This window comes from Onychostoma macrolepis, chromosome 11 (assembly GCF_012432095.1).
Source record: "Onychostoma macrolepis isolate SWU-2019 chromosome 11, ASM1243209v1, whole genome shotgun sequence".
NCBI lineage: Eukaryota > Metazoa > Chordata > Actinopteri > Cypriniformes > Cyprinidae > Onychostoma > Onychostoma macrolepis.
This window is the reverse complement of record NC_081165.1, coordinates 10,198,341-10,218,514: the sequence shown is the minus strand read 5'-3', so window position 1 is coordinate 10,218,514 and position 20,174 is coordinate 10,198,341. Positions and strand designations below refer to the sequence as shown.

At 36.9% G+C, this 20,174-nt stretch overlaps 1 protein-coding gene across 1 annotated transcript; it reads right to left on the bottom strand.

Annotated features, from left to right (window-relative positions):
• On the bottom strand, positions 1 to 19,781 carry etnk2 (ethanolamine kinase 2). Its single transcript, XM_058792064.1, has 8 exons — positions 19,409 to 19,781; positions 11,988 to 12,247; positions 10,824 to 10,964; positions 6,978 to 7,120; positions 5,821 to 5,904; positions 5,569 to 5,729; positions 5,345 to 5,418; positions 1 to 3,777 (listed from the first exon to the last, which is right to left on the bottom strand). The coding sequence occupies exons 1-8, from the start codon at positions 19,583 to 19,585 to the stop codon at positions 3,705 to 3,707; spliced, it is 1,113 nt and encodes a 370-aa protein (XP_058648047.1). The 5' UTR covers positions 19,586 to 19,781; the 3' UTR covers positions 1 to 3,704.
• Between the last annotated feature and the right edge of the window lie 393 nt (positions 19,782 to 20,174).

Sequence of the window (20,174 nt, the reverse complement as noted above, 5' to 3'; positions counted from 1 at the left end):
TATTCTATAGTATCAAAGGGAAAAAGGACATTTGCACACAGTTAGATGCAACTCGACATTTTAATGGAAAATCTGAATAATTATTAAATTACTCCTCACAGTTGAATAGAAGCGAAAACATTGTACAGTATTTTTCACAATATTTCACAGTATTTACAGAATCCTTATCAGCGCCAAAGGCCTCGCTGCGCTACAGTGGCGCCGCCTGCTGGTCTCCAGCAAACACACACTTGGGTCCATCCCAACCTAACAATCCAATACACTCCCAGTTCAGTTAAATATACAAAACAAGTAGAAATACCAAAGATGTAAGTATAAATGAAACATAATCTGTACATTTCTTCAGTACATTCACAAAAGAACTGATCTCAAATAAAGCGCACACTGTGAAGCCGACTTGTTTGGTATGTTTTCAATAAAGCAGACGGAACAAAAATCCCAACACAGATGCTTCCTGTAAACATCCCTTTTAAGAGCAGAGGTTTAAAAAGGGATATTTACAAGGTCATTTCAAATAATAGAGATGATGATATTATATACAGGGGTGGCGCTATGAAATGTCTAGGATGTTAAAATCTACTTTGTTCTACCATCTCCATTCCAAATGGAATAAACAGCTGTAGCTACATTAAGAAGTTGATATTAAAGTGAAAAAAATATAATCTCAGTTCAACAAAATAAGCTTTCTAGGAAACGGGAATGGTGTTTGTAAACATTTCCCCCTTCACATTAAAAATGGCCTTCATATCATAAAAGAAAACTGACATGTAACTAATATTTTACAGAAGTAGTTTTCTGATGGACACATTCACAAATCTACACACATATCTTGCAATTGCGCTCCTGTTATACGAACATATTGATCAAATTTATAACATTCATCATGCGTGTAAGGAATATGCAACCTATATAAATATTTTTTCCGCTTTTTTAGTCAACAGTCATCACGGACCACAAAGTGACAAAGATGTAAAAATGCATCAGCTGACCTTAAAAGTAGAATCTTGTGGAAACTATCAATAAAGAATAAAGAATGTGAAGCAAATTTTAGGACTTTTTTTTTTTCTCATTATGAAAATTAATCCCAGTAGTTTACTGTAATTCTAATAATTTTTCATTACTGTAATGCACATAAAACAAATTAAATCGTATAGCACATTTGTGGAATAGATTTAAAGTATTTTGAATTTAATCTACACTGATTTTCATGAACAAATAATGTTCAGACAGTATTTATTGATTGATTGATTTTTACAGAAATGGGCATGTTTTTGCTTTTTCTGTATGCAACATATTTCTTTAATTTGTATGGTGAAATTTGACCTGGAATTGTTTTCTCAAGATTCACCTTAAAACTGCAACTCACATTTCTTAGATCTAAGCAGTAAAAAGTGAACACAACCAGAACACAGTATATTAGCACAGAGCTATCAGGCAGTTCCAACTCATTAGAGAAACATTGGCTACAAAATTATTCATGATTTTGTTGAAGGGCCTCTTGCTTTCAGTCGTCGCCTGCAGCTCAAAGCGTTTCATTATTAACCTGCTCCTGACACAGAGCCACAGACACCTCAGAGATTTCACCGTGACCCCACTGCTCAAACGCAACATCTAGCTTCAGTTTCAAGATGGGCTGAAAATGACTGCTGTACTAATTGATCAGGGACTGATCTGGTCGGTCAATAAAAGGGCACTTGGGTTCAACAAGCTGCCAGACAGATTCCAGTGATGCTCAAAATGGATGAGTCTCACAAAAACATATTCAGGTCACAATGCATGACAGAAGTAATGAGGAAAATTAAGAAATTACATTTAGCATTAAAAGATAACAGAACATGTTTTTCTTGCAGTCTGACATTTCCATAATTTAGCTTATTTCTCTCCCCATGTTCTTTTAATGCCTCCACATGTTTTTTAATTCTCATACTTCTTAATTTTCACAGGATTCTCAATACTGTTAAGCAATAATTAGAATTTGTCCTATTACATTAATCGTAACAGTTGTAAAAAAAAAAAAAAAAAAAAAAAGGCTTTTGACAAAAATATGGCCTGACATGTTCTTGACAGATTCCCACAAATATCTCTCTACCTCCATTTACAGTACAATATTACAGCTGGAGTGACCAAAATGGTGCAATTCTTGGCATGTTCAATATGCATGACAAAATAAACAGATGATTTTGTGCTTTGTGGAGCTTTTGCAAGTTTCTACTGAAATGTTTTACTCAGACAAAAATGGACATCATTTTACAGCGAAAGCATAATATATGCGACAAAGAAGTTAAATAAAGCAAAAGACTGGGAAATGTGAAATTATGATCTTGTAGGTGAGAGAAGTTTAGATGAACAGCACTGAAACTAAAATGTAATTCAAAATGTTTCTGAAAAAAAAACAAAAAAACAAAAAAAAAACATAACCAGACAGTCCAGGTATTTAAGATGAAATGGCAATTATATTACTAAATTGCAAATGAATACTCCAAACTTAAATAATCTTGTCCTTTTCACTCCAGGACATTGAGTCCTCACAGATGGTGACCTGAATCAAACTACAACACACTGTTACATAAATATTGCCCCCTTTTCCAGTTTTGGAAAACCATTAGATTGACGTTTGGGGAGGGAGGGGGGTTACATTAGGAATGAGCTTAGTGATCATTGAGCAGATAATGACTTTCAAATCTCAGTTTGAGCTCTGCCAGGTGATGCAAACGCATTTAGGACAGAGAGCGAGGGAGGGAGGGGGAAGTGGGAGGCAGGTGGTAATATTCCTCAGCCTGTGATGAGTGGAAAATTCAACAGAAATCCTCATAACCATAAAAGCTAAATAGGTGGAAATGTAGCTGAGACGCTGAGGGGTCTCGTGGCCCTGACTTCTTGGGAATGTCTGGAGTGAGGTTACATTGACTTCAATGGTTACTTGGTTACTTGCCTTTTAGCTGACGCCATTCATCCAAAGTGACTTACAGGGGACTAAATGCAGGGTTTAAGTCATTTGCTCAAGTGCGTAATAGTGCAGAACAGGGCAGGATTTTGACCTCGGTAAGTATTTAGTTCCTGAGTCAAGTCCTTTTGGCTCTTAAACAGAAACTTTTGTATTACCAGCCAGGATTTTTATACATAACCCCATTACTGCACAGTAAGATAAATCTGAAAGTACTTTTTTTTGGACTTTGCAAAAGAAACAACGGTGGGCCACATCCATTTGACAGAAGCATTATGAAGCCACAGGCTGGATGCTTAGTGTAAGTCAATGCCCGCAGTATCAACATATCCCCTTGCTAAACATCACTACAGGCCTCCTTCACAGCAAATTCTGCGTAAGTTTGCTATGGTTCTCACACCGCAAAACCCATAACAAGAAGTCAAAGCAAAGTCGGCTCCAAGAGTGCAAGGACTACTTTGGTGCAAAACAAGTGCCCAATAATAATTAATAAATAAACTGTAATTAAAACATAAAAAACACACTCATTTCAAGGGGAACTAGATGAGTCCCAAAGAGAAACATGGTGTTTGAAAAAGGAATCAAGAATTTGTGGAACTACAACTTAGCAGACAAGTTGCCAACCAATCATAAGAGGTCCCAGTGCTCACCCCTGCTGCACCCCATACCCTTCCCTGACTGAAAAGGCCTCTGATTCCATAGTCAAACAGTCAACGATGAGGTCAGCAGATACCAGCACTGTCCTCTCAATCTTGACGTCTCATTTGGGGATCTCCAGGGCCATTACAGCAGGTTTGGTCTTGAAGTACTGATTGAAACGCAGCACGGCATACCTAGGAAAAGAGTGCGACAGAATCAGAGCTTAAAGTCAAAATTAGGAATAAGACCATAAGTAATATTGTCAGAAATTAACTTAATTCAGTAAGATATATATATATACACACACACACATACATGTTTATCCCCAATAATGTTTTTTTTACCTTTATAAAGAGATAAAGAGATGTTATATCTATACAATTATCATCGTTTTTTTAAATGTATTTATAGATTTTGTTTGTATTATGCTTTATCTTTTATATTTGTAGCACTATACTGTAAGTATAACAAATGACAAATAAATGTATTATTATTAAATACAAAATAGCATAATAAATGCTATTTAAAATACATTTTAAATAATTTTATGGCCCTATGTTGGGTTATACATTACATTATGAAATATATATTCAATAAATTTTAAAAGGCATGAAGGGCATTTTGCCTTGAGACCTGGCTATTTGTTGACTTTTTTTAACCTTTTCATAAATGCAACAAGGCAGATTTTTTTTAAACAGGCTGTAGGATCCCTCCTGATCTCATCTGCACAGGCAGTGATTTGTTGTTAAAAGGTGCAGCCTGAGTGGAACCACGACCTGTTGCTTGGAAACTGGCGACGTAGGAAGTTTACAGAATATATTACTTGAGCCAGTTTAATAAAAGTGAGCCACGATTCCTACAAAAATATCCTCAGCCTACAGATGACATAACTCACCCCCTCCAAAAAACCAAAACTAGAGTAACTTGAGTAAAGCTTCATTGTGCTACAGATACACAGCCCTGAAGATTTCAAGTGCGGTTTAGGTCGAGTGCCAAAGTCACAGAGGGCAGCAGGCTGTAACTCACTGGTTGCAGTCAAATCTACTTTTCACCTCTGGGAAAAAAACACCATTGACTGGTTTCTATAGGCAATAGAAATAACAATCCGCACCTGTTCATTTTGCAGTATGTGGGAGAGCTTCATATTAGATGTTCACCTCCAACTGAGCCATTCATTCACAGATTCAGGTCTAATGTATTTTTAAAGTGCAAAGACAATGGACAAGGTATTGGGACATTGTTTTAGTCATGAACCCAAGAGATCTCAGCTTCAGGTCTGATTCTGTTTGAAGCATTTTCTGCTGCTTTCTCTCTCTCTCTAATTACAAAATGTTATTTATTTTTTGTATTTTCTTTTTGTTTTACTTTTGATATTAAAGTGACAAATAACCTGAAGACCCATATAGTATAATTATATTTTAAGGGTATTAATATGATTTATATTATGATATTCATAAAATGTATGTCACCACATGCTACTTATATTAGCATTTTTATTTTTTTTTAATAGTGAAATACCAGGACTTATTCCCAGTATACAATTTTATATTAGCTTACAAAAGTATCTTCTGGAACCAAAACCTGCTTTTATTGGCTGCATGAGTTGCCTCCACTAATATATCACTTACTGTACATTCTTTATCTGCTAGTAATACCCAGTTCTCTTAATACAGTCAGAGTTGATAATGATCTTTACGCCTGTAAATAAATCCTCCCCCATCACAGAGATGAAAGGTTTGCTGAGCTGGGTGTGCTGCTTACCCGAGGAAGTCAAACTCGATGGTGGAGTACTTGGCTTGGATCAGGGCCCAGAAACCCCAGAAGAAATGTGAAGCCTGCCAAAGAGGAAGAACAAGAAATTTAGGCCAAAGCCTCTCAGCTCAGTCCATACACATTCGTATCACTGACACCAATCAACATGCAAAAATCTTGTAATCCATATCCTAGGAATAAACTTCCTCTTCTATGATCCTCTTCACACTCACCAGAGCAAATTTGTTGACCTGTACGTAGAGCGTCTCCAGTTCACGCTGGCTTACCTCTTCACCTTTCTTGGTAAAGAGCTTGTAGGCCTGCAAATAAGTGTGCAACCAGTCCAACTGCATTTCTCGACTGGGATAAAGGTTATAGTCGGGTTCACTCATGCCTGATAAACACACACAAACACATATAATGAGGTTAATGCAAAACAAATCCCAGAGGATTACTTTTATGAAGGATATTTTAATGCTGCTCACCTGCAAATTCATTAAAATGATTTCCAATGTCAAATGCTTGGTAGTTGTAACTTGAGTATTCATAATCGATAAACCGAACATGACCTGAAAAAAGCAGGAGGGGTTGATTTGTAGCAAGTAAAACAAAATATTAGACTTGAGTGCCTTTTAAAACAAAATCACAAAATGTAATGCCTTAGGTGAAAAGTGTTAACACTTTGGCTCTATGGTGTTGTTAATATTTCTTTGTTTGAGCAGGCCAACATGTCAACTTCTGGCTCAACCAAATGAAGGATTTCATGTTTGCCTAAATAATAAAACACAGGAGGCAGCATGGAAACAGCGGCAGTAGTGTTTGAGAAACCTGGCAGCAGTCAATATATTTGCTATTCTGTTGCACACTGAAGCATTTTAAAACAACAGAAAAACACATTCACAATGCATTTAACTTGTGTACTATGACATATACTACTGTTCATTCGTTTAGGGTCTGTAAGGTTTGTTTTAAAGAAATTAACACTTCTACTTAGCAAGGGCACACTAGATTGATCGATCAAAAGCCACAATAAAGATACCTATAATGTCTATTTCAAATAATTCTATTCTTTTGAACTTTTTATTCATAAAAGAATCCTAAAAAAAAAGTATCATGGTTACCACAAAAACATTGTTTTCAACATTGATAACAACAAATGTTTCTTGAGTATCAAATCAGCATATTAGAATGATTTCTGAAGTATCATGCGACACTGAAGACTGGAATAATGAAGCTGAAAATTCAGTTTTGCCATTACAGAAATAAATGACATTTTAAAATATATTTATTAATTAATATTATTTCACAATTTTACAAAAGAACAAAATAATATTTCACAGCTTTTACTTGTTTTTTGATAAAATGCAACCTTATTTCAAAAACACAAAAAAAATCTTCCCATCCACAAGAGTTGAATTGAACATGAAAAGTGGGTTATGAAATAATGAATATTATTTTTCCCTCCCACATGACTTTGGTTACACAAGAAGAAAGCGGTTTCAGAGGCAGAGCAAGATTTTGATAAAAGATTACTCGCTTGTAATACACACTTGTGCACATAATGAGACCAGGCACTTCTATTATAAAAGTAAACAGTTAAGTTTGATTTCATGTTGTCATGGTGTACACCAGCAAAACTCACCTTCCTTTGCATTGTGAATGATGTTCTTGCAGAGCAGGTCATTGTGACAGAGCACTACAGGAGAACCCAGCTGCGACAGGTATTCCTTCATCCACATCATTTCCTGTTCTAGAACTTCCTGACTGGGCACTTCCTGCTGAATTCTAATTCAGAGCAGACAGAAACAGATGAGTGATTCAAGTACACGACAAACAAAAAGTGAAGAGTATTTGATGAATTAAACAAAACTGATTTATTACTGGAGTTAGCATTGTTAAAAGTTTTTAACGATATTTAAATCTCTTAGATTTAACTGGTGACATTGATTCTGTTGACCACAGAATTCTTATCTATACAACTTGAACAATGTGTGGGTATTGAAGGTTGTGCTCTTAATCCTATCTGAATTATATAACTTTTTCTGTTTGTCTTGACGGGTTCTCTTCTTCTCTTTCTGTTTTGGATTATGGAGTCCCTCAGGGCTCCATTCTGGTCCCTGTTTTGTTCTGGTTGTATACGCTTCCTTTGGGTACTATTCTTTCTAAACATTTGCTGTCATTTCACTGTTATGCTGATGACACACAAATGTATTTGCCCTTAAAGAAAGATGACAGAAAAAGGCTTAAGCTCATTATCAGCATGCTTGGCTTAGTTTTCTTAATTTTTTTTTTTTTTTTTTTGCATTTAACAATAGCAAAACTGAGGTTATTGTGTTTGGGCCCAAAAGGGGTTTTGAGAGAGTTTGAGAGAGTGTTTCATACGTTCTATCATCTAGACTTGACTATTGTAATTCTATTTATATTAGAATGAGTCAATCCAATATTAGATGTCTTCAGATGGTTCAAAATGCAGCCGCCAGACTTTTGACTGGCACTCGGAAATTTGATCATATTTCCCCAATATTACAATCTTTGCACTGGCTGCTGATTTGTTATAGAATTGATTTCAAAATTTTGCTTTTTGTTTTTAAAGTTCTAAACGGATTAGCTCCAAAATATCTTAGTTGAGTTATAATAAGTCGAGAGGTGATCAAGCTTTTTTGCGGAAAGTTGCGGAATGGTCTCCCTTTATTCCTAAAATTAATCTCCAGTCTGAATTTAATTCAAATACGTCAAAACGCTGGCTCCTGTTTCAGCAGCACCACACGCATGTGTCGTGGTACTCTCGTGAACGTGCAGCACAGACTGACACAGAAGAGAACAATTGTTGAATAAAGGCATTATTTTTGTTTGCTTTGTGCACAAAAAGTATTCTCGTAGCTTCATAAAATTAAGGCTGAACCACAGATGTCACATGGACTATTTTAACTACAGTGGGGCAAAAAAGTATTTAGTCAGCCACCAATTGTGCAAGTTCTCCCACTTAAAAAGATGAGAGAGGCCTGTAATTTTCATCATAGGTATACCTCAACTATGAGAGACAAAATTAGAAAAAAAAAATCCAGAAAATCACATTGTAGGATTTTTAAAGAAATAATTGGTAAATTCCTCTGTAAAGTAAGTATTTGGTCACCTACAAACAAGCAAGATTTCTGGCTCTCACAGATCTGTAACTTCTTCTTTAAGAGGCTCCTCTGTCCTCCACTCGTTACCTGTATTAATGGCATCTGTTTGAACTCGTTGTCAGTATAAAAGACACCTGTCCACAACCTCAAACAGTCCAACTCCAAACTCCACCATGGCCAAGACCAAAGAGCTGTCAAAGGACACCAGAAACAAAATTGTAGACCTGCACCAGGCTGGGAAGACTGAATCTGCAATAGGTAAGCAGCTTGGTGTGAAGAAATCAACTGTGGGAGCAATTATTAGAAAATGGAAGACATACAAGACCACTGATAATCTCCCTCGATCTGGGGCTCCACGCAAGATCTCACCCCGTGGGGTCAAAATGATCACAAGAACTGTGAGCAAAAATCCCAGAACCACACGGTGGGACCTAGTGAATGACCTGCAGAGAGCTGGGACCAAAGTAACAAAGGCTACCATCAGTAACACACTGCGCCACCAGGGACTCAAATCCTGCAGTGCCAGACGTGTCCCCCTGCTTAAGCCAGTACATGTCCGGCCCGTCTGAAGTTTGCTAGAGAGCATTTGGATGATCCAGAAGAGGATTGGGAGAATGTCATATGGTCAGATGAAACCAAAATAGAACTTTTTGGTAAAAACTCAACTTGTTGTGTTTGGAGGAGAAAGAATGCTGAGTTGCATCCAAAGAACACCATACCTACTGTGAAGCATGGGGGTGGAAACATCATGCTTTGGGGCTGTTTTTCTGCAAAGGGACCAGGACGACTAATCCGTGTAAACGAAAGCATGAATGGGGCCATGTATCGTGAGATTTTGAGTGAAAACCTCCTTCCATCAGCAAGGGCATTGAAGATGAAACGTGGCTGGGTCTTTCAGCATGACAATGATCCCAAACACACCGCCTGGCAACGAAGGAGTGGCTTCAGAAGAAGCATTTCAAGGTCCTGGAGTGGCCTAGCCATTCTCCAGATCTCAACCCCATCGAAAATCTTGAAAGTCCGTGTTGCCCAGCGACAGCCCCAAAACATTACTGCTCTAGAGGAGATCTGCATGGAGGAATGGGCCAAAATACCAGCAACAGTGTGTGAAAACCTTGTGAAGACTTACAGAAAACGTTTGACCTCTGTCATTGCCAACAAAGGGTATATAACAAAGTATTGAGATTAAATTTTGTTATTGACCAAATACTTATTTTCCACCATAATTTGCAAATAAATTCTTTAAAAATCCTACAATGTGATTTTCTGGATTTTTTTTTTCTCATTTTGTCTCTCATAGTTGAGGTATACCTATGATGAAGATTACAGGCCTCTCTCATCTTTTTAAGTGGGAGAACTTGCACAATTGGTGGCTGACTAAATACTTTTTTGCCCCACTGTATGTCCTTATAACCTTTCTGGGCCTTTAACGTGTCAGTTGTGTTGCTGTCTATGGAGGGTCAGAAACAATATCTTAATTTGTGCTCTGAAGATGAACGTAATTAATAACAAGTTTTATTTTTAGATGAACTATCAACTATGAAGTTCATGTTATCTCATGTTAGCTGAACTCTGTTAAATAACATTAACAAACACTATGCATTTTAATGTTTTATTATATGCTGAAATTAAAATGAAGATTAATAAAAGTATTTTTCATTGCCAGTTCATGTACTTAGAGTTAACAAATGGAATCCTATTGTATCAACTAAATGCTTCATCAGGCTTTTAACGGATGGATTAACAAAAGAGAAATTAAGACAGTGATAAAGTCGTCCAGTTAAACCAATGAGAAAGCCTGTCTGAGTGACCACTCTCCCTTCATAATGGGCTTAAGGAGCTATTTCTAGAGTCTTCTTTTGCCCTGCAGCGGCTCACTCAAAACTTAGCAGCACTGACCTGATTTGTTGCTTTTTTGCGTAAGTTTATGACTTGTATAAAGTAACGGCAAAGTACTGCGTGAAATCGTCCGACTAGACTTTGGGCAGTAATATAATCTCCACCAGAGAAACTCTTATGAAACTAATGCTCTAATGACCGATGACGTAAATGACTTCACATGTGCATTATCTCTGGCTCCCGATAAACGTCAGGATGTAAACAGCCGCCAGCTTTTAAGAGCGAGCATCTTTGTAAGAAAGACAGTGGAGATGATTATGTGACATAACAGCTCTGCGCATGAGATTAAACGGATGGATGTTATCTGTGTACCATCTAACACCTGTCTGAGCAAAATCTAAATTTACTGAGGTTTCAAATAGCTTTAATAGCTCTCATCCAATCAGATTCTGAGTTGTGAACTGTGTGTTATAATCTGAATTTTAGAATCATTGAAGATTTCAGAACCACTCTCTGAGGTTTACCTGACGTTAGATGCTTGGTCTGTGAACTCAGTGGCCACCAGTGAGAAGTACTTGCGCATTTTGATCCACAGGTTGGGTTTGGGGATGCAGCCGTTGTGTGCGTGGATGGCGTGAATGCGAGCCATTTCACGTGCAATCAGCCTGCCAATAATAACAAAGTAAGACGTTGGTCAAAATGGCAGTGTTTAATTTCAGGTTAAACACAATGCCTGGAAAAAGCTGTTTGCGTGGAAAAATGGATCCGGCCCAGGGTCACCGGTGTAGATTTTGATACGGTTCACTGTGTGCCTGGAAGGAGATTACGTGACCCTCATGACAGGAACGAACCCTTCTGTCTGAGTGCACATGAACTTCACTCCAAATTTGCAGTTAGCTTAGACTATATGAAGAACAACAAACCATTTTTACACAAACCATTTTTCAATATCTAAAAGATGCCTATTATGTCACCTTTGTTCAAATTATGTGTCTACTTAAGCAACTTGTATTCAAATGTTTAGACAATTTGATGTTACAAAAGATTTTTATTTCAAATAAATGCTATTTATCAAAGAATCAGTTTCCACAAAAATGTATCCATAAAAACTTATTTCAATATTGATAAGAAATGTTTTTGAGCATGACAGGAATAAATTACAATTAAAAATATATTCAAATAGAAAACACTTATTTTAATTTGCAATAATATTTCATAATATTACTGCTTCTACTGTATTTTTATTAAATAATAATTAGTGAGCATAAGAGACTTCTTTCAAAAACATTTTACAAATACTAACAATCCCACTTTTGAATGGTAGTGTAAACTGATCATTTTCAGTATTGATTTTTAACTCATTTAATTTTAACTAATTGCAATGCATTCTGGGATTCCCTTATCAAAGGATAATATCTTAAAATTTGGACAAATGAGGTATAATTATGTAATTAGCATAATTATAAATATGTAAGAAGTATAAGGTTTTGGAACAGAGCTAAGGTCAGTTTTAATGACTTCCTTATTATAGTCACAAGGGCCAAAATGTACATCAAGCTAAAATCAGAGTGAAGTACTCTATGTTCTAACCCAAATGCCGAAGTCAAAAGACCAAATAAATGTGTTATTTTTAGAACGGACACCCATTTGGATCCTTCTATTATGTGCCTCGTGCTGAACGGACCCACCTGAGTAACACAGGGTCCCTGACGTCTTGAGTATCCAGAGCACGTCCTTGCATGAACTCATAGCAGATGCCATTCTGGAAGGTGCAGTAAAGTCGAGGTGCGCAACCGTTGGCGTGCAGAACCTGGAAGCTCTTCAGTTCATTGTCTCGGTCCACGATCAGCTCCGTCTTGTTGCCGTACACCCTTACCAGCACCACATCCTCGAGGCAGTCCTCCACATAACACCCCACCAGTTTGTTAGTTGTACCATCGGTGAAAAGCTAAAGGGACAATACAAACATGAGTAAGGATTGCAATCACAGCTATTTTTGGTTGCAAGATACATAAACTTTACAGATAACTTGAAACAGCATTCAAAACCAGTTTTACTTCCGTAATGTGATGTATATCATGAGAATGAGAATGAGAGAATGAGCTTTATTGCCAGGTATGTTTACACATACGAGGAATTTGTTATAGTGACAGAAGCTCCATAGTACAACAGAATGACAGCGACAGGACAGGGCACAGATAATAAAAGAATAATATACAAATAGACAAATGTACAAAATAGCAAAAACAATATATAATAAAGACAATTATGTATGTACAGGTATGATATGTGCAAATTAGAAATGTAAATAAGTATGTGTGTTAAATAATAATGTATAATAGTGTTGTGTGTTCCACGTTTATTGTCAGGTGTTCATGAGATGGATTGCCTGAGGGTAGAAACTGTTCCTGTGCCTGACCGTTCTGGTGCTCAGAGCTCTGTAGCGTCGACCAGATGGCAACAGTTCAAAGAGGACGTGTGCTGGATGTGAGGGGTTCAGAGTGATTTTGCCAGCCCTTTTGCTCACTCTGGATAAGTACAGCTCTCGGAGACGGGGGAGGGTTGTACCAATGATTCGCTCAGCAATCCGGACTACCCTCTGTAGTCTTCTGAGGTCAGATTTGGTCGGATTAAGGTGCAGAGGACGGATGCAATGATGGCGGAGTAGAATTGTTTCAGCAGCTCCTGTGGCAGGTTGAACTTACTCAGCTGGCGAAGGAAGTACAACCTCTGCTGGGCCTTTTTCAGAATTGACTTAATGTGATTGTTCCACTTCAGGTCCTGAGAAATTGTGGTGCCCAGGAATCTGAATGACTCCACTGTTGTTACAGTGCTGTTCATGATGGTGAGTGGGGGGAGAGCAGGGGGTTTCTCTTGAAGTCCACGATCACCTCCAAAGTTGAGAGCGTGAGCTCCAGGTTGTTAAGACTGCACCAGACAGCCAGCTATTTAACCTCCTGTCCTGAATGAGGCCGATGACTGTGGTGTCATCTGCAAACTTCAGGAGCTTGACAGAGGAGTTTTTAGATGTGCAGTCGTTTGTGTACAGGGAGAAGAGCAGTGGGGAGAGGACGCAACCTGGGGGCGCCAGTGCTGATCGTACGGGTGCTGGATGAGAATTTTCCCAGCCTCACTAGCTGCTGCCTGTCTGTCAGGAAGATGGTGATCCACTGACAGACAGAGGTAGGGACGGATAGCTGAGTTAATTTGGGCTGGAGGAGTGATGGGATGATTGTGTTAAAAGCAGAGCTGAAGTCTACAAACAGGGTTCTCACATAAGTCCCTGGTCTGTCTAGAGATGCTGCAGGATGAAGTGCAGTCCCATGTTGGCTGCGTCATCCACAGACCTGTTTGCTCTGTAGGCAAACTGCAGGAGGTGTGAATGGTGTTTTTTTCAAACCGGCAGTAAAACTCATTCAGATCGCCTGCCAGTTGTTGATTCTCCAAAGTGCTGGGGGATGGTGTCTTGTAATTGGTGATGTCTCTCAGACCTTTCCACACTGAAGCAGGATCACTGGTTCCTTAGCTTTCCAGAATAATTCCTCTTTGCCACTCTGATCTCCTTTTCCAGTGTGTATTTGGCCTGTTTATACAAGATTCTGTCCCCATTCCTGCGAGCATCTTCTTTGGCCTGACGGAGCTGTCTGAGTTTTGCAGTGAACCACGGTTTGTCGTTTTTGTAAGTTAGATGAGTCCTGGTAGGAACAAGCCATGCAACAAGAACTGCATGTTGAAAGTGTTTTGTTTAATTAAAGGGTTAGTTCAGCCACAAATGAAAAATGTACTCACCCTCAGGCCATCCAAGATGTAGATGAGTTTGTTTAGTAATCAAAAAAGACTTGGAGAAATTTAGCATTACATCACTTGCTCACAAGTGGATCCTCTGCAGTGAATGGGTGCCGTCAGAATGAGAGTCCACACAGCTGATAAAAACAATCACAATAATCCACAAGTAATCCACACCACTCCAGTCCATCAATTAAAGTCTTGTGAAGTGCAAAAGCTGCATGGTTGTAAGAAACAAATCCAAAGATGTTTTTAATTTCAAACTGTAGCTTCCAGCTAAAATACGAATCCTCAATCCATATTATTGCTTTCTTGAATGAAAAACTTGTCTTATCTGAATCAGGAGAGAAATAAGTGAAAAGAGTTTGTATGTTGGTGGATTCTGAAGTAAGAGGACAACAGGGATTTTTTACTAAACGAAGCATTATTATGGACTTGTATGTTGGTCAGAAGCAATGGTTTAAATTTAAAATGCTTTGATGGATTTGTTTCTTAAAACAAGCAGCTTTTTACTTCAAGACGTTAAATGATGGACTGGAATTGTGTGGATTACTTTGATGTTTTTTATCAGCTGTTTGAATGATAAAGAAACAAACTCATCTACATCTTTATTGGCCTGAGGGTTAGTACATTTTTATAAATGAGTACATTTTTGGGTGAACTATTCAATTTAAAAACACACAAAAAGCTATTTTAAATAATTTAAAATGTCATTCACAATGGAACATATGATAAACTGGCAAAACTTAAAATGCTTTGTGCTTGTAGCATTGTATCCCACAATTCACTGCAGCGGCCTTGCCACCCACCAATGCATTTCTGAGATTCCTGAAATGACTAATGTAAAAACAGCATGAGTGGTCAACATACAGTACAGAGGATGAATTCAACTCTGAGTAGGTGCCGTTTTGACTGTTCAACAGTTTTGTCAACAGGTTACACACTTCTATCTTTTTATGTGTCTCAATAGCAAATGGATTCAAGATATATTGCTGACAGCAAATATTCCATAACTATATGAACAAATGCAGGACAGTCTGAGTCTTAAAAACTGACTGAATGGTCAGAGTTTACAGTTGAGCCTAGGTCAGGTGGTTATCATCAACAACCACAACACAATGTCTAACTCTTTCGGCTATGTCACATGACCATGTGGCTCTCCTAAACAGCTGGAACACTGGAGCTCATCTTGTTGTAATCTGATGAATGGTATCAGTATGCCACGTGCCAACAGAGGAACTTTATTTTGAGCATTTTGGCTTCATTCAAACAACTGTACCAAAGCAGCTGTGAACAATACGTTTGGGCACAATGCATGTTTTTCATTGATGAAAACTATGCCGGCTATCTGTAAACAGTGCCGTGCCACCCGCGTGGAGGTCAAACGGGATTAGGTTCATTCATCCTGGCTTCAAAACAGCGCAAACACAACTCATGTTGTCGTCCAACAGTATGGGGGTGAATCTCTAAAAAAACCATGTTTGAGTCATAAGTCATGAGAAAATCTTAAGAATGAAATATCAAAATTATTTTAAATGAAGTCTATTTTTAGGACCAAGACCAAGGATGGGCCAGTGGAAAAGTTTTTGGCCATGTGTTTTTGTCTCATGCAAATTTAGATAAATTGAATATCTCTGTTGTGTATTCTGCAGATTTGAATGTTACCAAGGTTACATTATCTAGCTCGCTGACTTAGTTGAGGTTTTGTTGAATTCACAACAAGTACTTTTGAAAGGAATGGCCTGAAATGAATCAGAAGCTTTGCCATCATTTTCCTGAAAAAATGTCCTGTGGATCTATAGCTAATGTGTACATAATTGCATACATAATTTTTTAGAAAAATAATGTTAAAATGAGAAAAAAAGATGTATCAACTTTTGAGGGATGTTTATTTGTTTATATCTAACAAACACTGTATTGCCACGCATTATATATTTTGCACCAAAATAAAAACTAGAGCTTCAATCATAAAATTAAGCATTTAAATATATTGCCAAGACATTATTGAGAGGTAAAGAGTAAACATCTTAAATTTAAATGTCTTTTATGTAAATAGTCTTATACTTGTATAAAGATCTCATTGATTTTTCATTACAAGCTATGAGAAATTCATCTTACTTTCTGGCTATATGAATACCGGCAACTACAAAAAAAATAAATAAAAAATTGATCAGTTTGGGCCCCTAAAACAAGGGGTCTTTTTCCTCCCTGTGTACCACGATTTGTCTGACTTTAAATTTCATATGTAATACTTTACAGGGTTAATATAGCTGTATAATTTCTGGCATATTAATTCTATAGCATATAAAAAGCTAGTAAATTTATTTTCTACTAAAAACCTTAAAACTTAAGGAAAGAAACTATTTAAAAAAATTCTGATAAGTATAAATTGTTTTGTAATACATTAATGAGAATTTGGGAGAAAATGTGCTTAATATCACAAAATAAGGCTTCATTTTGTTTAAGCAAAATAAATTATTTCCTATTCTTTTCTTGCTTTTAGGGTGAAAAATGTCTGGGACACGTTATCATGAGATTCATTAGTGACGTGGACTGGGACACGCTGTCTCTGCGTAAAGACAAACAAATATAACATTGTTCATTAGTAACATTCACTTACCATCACATCATAAATGATAACACTCAGACAGATACGACAGATAAGGCTGATAATCGGTGCAATAATGCAAGTTTATAGTTGTGTTAAGCGTGTAGCCTATGTGGCATTGGGCGGAGACGTAAGGCCAGACAGTCAGTGTGACTCAGGCTATTTAAACAGCTGCACTAGGACAAACTACCTCATAGGCTGCATGGGAGGCTTGCTTTATTACTATTACTATTAAAATATCTGTTATTAACTGTGTGAAGATTGTGATCCTCCTAAATGAAAATAAAATTTTTCCAATGAAGTTGTGAGACATTGATCTGATTACGCAAATGGAACAGGCTGATCACTTTTGAATCAGTGGTTTTGGGTCGAGTCAATCTAATCAGATCAACTAGTTTCAAACCAGAACGCCAGGTGGGAGCTGCTCTATCTGAGAGATAACCTCGTATTCAGAGGCGATAAGCAACAGCTGACCTGTGTCAAGAACAAAAGCAGCAAAATATATAACTGTTGCACCAGCGCAGTCCAGATTGACCATTATGTAAAACATACGTGTGTACAGAAAGAACCATCATCAACATGACCTGCAACAAAATGCACTGACACCACCTGTGAGCAAAAAGACCTTGGGGTTTATTTAAACCAGATTTATGAACTGTATTTATGCAAATGCAGCACAAGTACATTTTCATTATGGCAAAACCCCTTACTAAGCAAACTCATTTCACTGTACTTAAAGATTTATTGAGGTGTTAACATGTAGTTGAACTGGGATATGCAAACATGAACTATTTTGACACAATAATGAAAGTACAGATGAAAATAACCTTAATCATAACCTAAACGTTTTAAACACCCTAACATTTTTTAATCAATTATAATTAATTCATTTAAAAATGATTCATAATTAATTAATAATAAATATATAATAATGAATTATTATATATTTATTATTAACTTTAAAAATATATTACATTTTATTTCTATATAATATATATATTATATATTAGGGATGCACGATATTATCGGAATCGGCTGATAATGGCTTTAAATGTAAATATCGGTATCGGCCTGATATGAAAAATTATGCCGATATGTCTTGCCGATAAGAGGAATACATAAACTCACATGTGCTCACGGTGTGCTAGCGATTATACCACGTCAGCAGTGTGGCTCATTCTTGAAGCAAAGTTTTGCCTGAACGATGATTAGATTCGCTCTTTTGTATCGCTGCATTTAATCTGTGAAAGCATGCAAAGAATGAAGCGTTCGGTGTGTGAGAGTAAACAGTAATGGCACGCGCAGCGGCAGCCTCCCCCGGGTCCGAACGCCTGTTCGTTAAGGAGTTTTAATCTGTAGGGGACGCTGTTGGCCTACTTCTAATTAAATTAAAGCAAAATACACAAATAATATTTAGACTGTGTTTCTGATTAAACAAAGCAATAATTGATGCCATAAAATCATGAGTGTGTTTTGATTTAAAGTTCCAAAGCTAGCTTACATGGAAAAAAACAACAACAACAAAAAAAAAGAGTCACTGATTTATTAATTAATGTGTAATATTTATTTGTTAATTTTTTTACAACTCTTGCTTTAGACCATTTACAAATGTTAAATCTTAAAATAAAATGTTAAGGTTACCACTGAATCTTTCTGTAAAAAAAAAAATTTAATTCCAGCAATTGAATATAGTTTATTTATAGTTATTTTCAAAGCATCAATGTACTGTCATCATAAAAGAAGTCCATTGTTGTTTAATTCGAACAAATAAATTCTTGTTAAAAACTAAAAATAATTTGCTTATAATTTCCACACAGGAGAGACATGGTGTTGTTTCCAAACAAAGGGAAATATATCAGTATCGGAATTGGTTATCGGCCAAAATGAGTTAAAAGATATCGGCATAACGGATACCGGCAAAAATCCAATATCGTGCATTCCTAATTATATATATATATATATATATATATATATATATATATATATATATATATATATATATATATATATATATAAAATGGTCAAGAGCTAAAACGTTAATGATATAAAAAAAAAAAAAAAGGTAATATATACACACATATATATATATATATATAAAATGGTCAAGAGCTAAAACGTTAATGATATAAAAAAAAAAAAAATAAATAAAAAAAAAGGTAATATATACACACATATATATATATATATATATAAAATGGTCAAGAGCTAAAACGTTAATGATATTAAAAAAAAAAAAAAAAAAAAAAAAAAGTAATATATACACATATATATATATTATATCCATTTTATGCAAAGAAGTCATTGCCAGCTGGCCAGTGACGTACACAGGAGACCCGCCTCACGTCAAAACCTGAAAACCTCTCTTTCCCGGCTCATTTCAAACTCCATCTCCTCAAGCAGAACGCAAAATCTTAATTTAAGGCTTTATGCCCGTTTTATTATAGACTACGTATGATTAAATGGGGTTAAACTGGATGTAATGATCAGCAGCTGGCTAAATTAGCCAGGCTAGTTTCCAACGTCACTCATGGGGTCATAACTAGCAATATGACGTGAAAACGCAAAAAACCCTTCATCGTCATTTACGGTATATTAAGAGCTATAACCCAAACTGAAAATAAAAACGGAAAAAGAAAAAAAAAATTGATACATAAAGGCCTTATAGACGCCGGGAGTAGATTAGCTGCAGCGACAGACAGTCGGATGTAACGTTACCTTGGTCCGGATCAGGTTCGGGTCCCAGCGCGGTCTGAGCTCTTTGATCAGCTTCATCGCACCCTCCGTCACATTGTGCTCATCCACGAATATCGGGAATTTTCTGATCGCCGGTGACCCCACCGGCACGTGGATCTCCGTCTCCATCATATGATTTATTTGTCTAATGCCCGACATTAAAGTGTCTGAATCTATAAGTATTCACTATGTATATTACGTATTCTGGGGCTCTGAAGGTTTTTATTTGAATATGCACTGAAGGTCCGGTCCGGTTTGGTATGTGCAGAGAAAAGAGGAGCGGTTCATATGCCGGTACCGTCGGTTTCTGTCATCACGGCAGGAAAAAACGGCGCTTCTTCCTCCTACAGGCTCCGCCCACAAGAAATCATCCGATGACTGAGGCCTAGCTCATGAATATTAATGAGGTCAGGATGACGAGGCTTCTTCTACGGCGAAGGATTGGCTTATTAATATTTATTAGGTCAAGTGACGTTGTCGTTGTAGTCATCCAGTGTGAGGACTTCGCTCAAGAATATTAAGGAATAAGCCTTCGACATAGTAAGTTTCGTGAAAGACCTTGCTCATTGTTTAGTATTCTTTCCCTAATTTTTTTTTTTCATTCTAATCATTTTATGTGCCTTTAGTATTACTGAGGAAGAATATAATATAAAAATTCTGAAGTCAAAGATGTAATGTAAACAATCTGAATATTTAGCCAAATCGAATGACACGCGTAAAGAAGGGCGTTGTCAAAACAAATCTCAGG

What these genes read in the sequence shown, in the direction of transcription:
- etnk2 (XM_058792064.1), bottom strand. Translation starts at nt 19,585, where the DNA reads ATGTCGGGCATTAGACAAATAAATCATATGATGGAGACGGAGATCCAC. An exon ending in GACCAAGCATCTAACGTCAG is followed by an intron (nt 7,121 to 10,823) that starts GTAAACCTCAGA and finishes GCTCTGAATTAG; the next exon opens with AATTCAGCAGGAAGTGCCCA. An exon ending in ATCGAGTTTGACTTCCTCGG is followed by an intron (nt 3,778 to 5,344) that starts GTAAGCAGCACA and finishes CTCTTTTCCTAG; the next exon opens with GTATGCCGTGCTGCGTTTCA.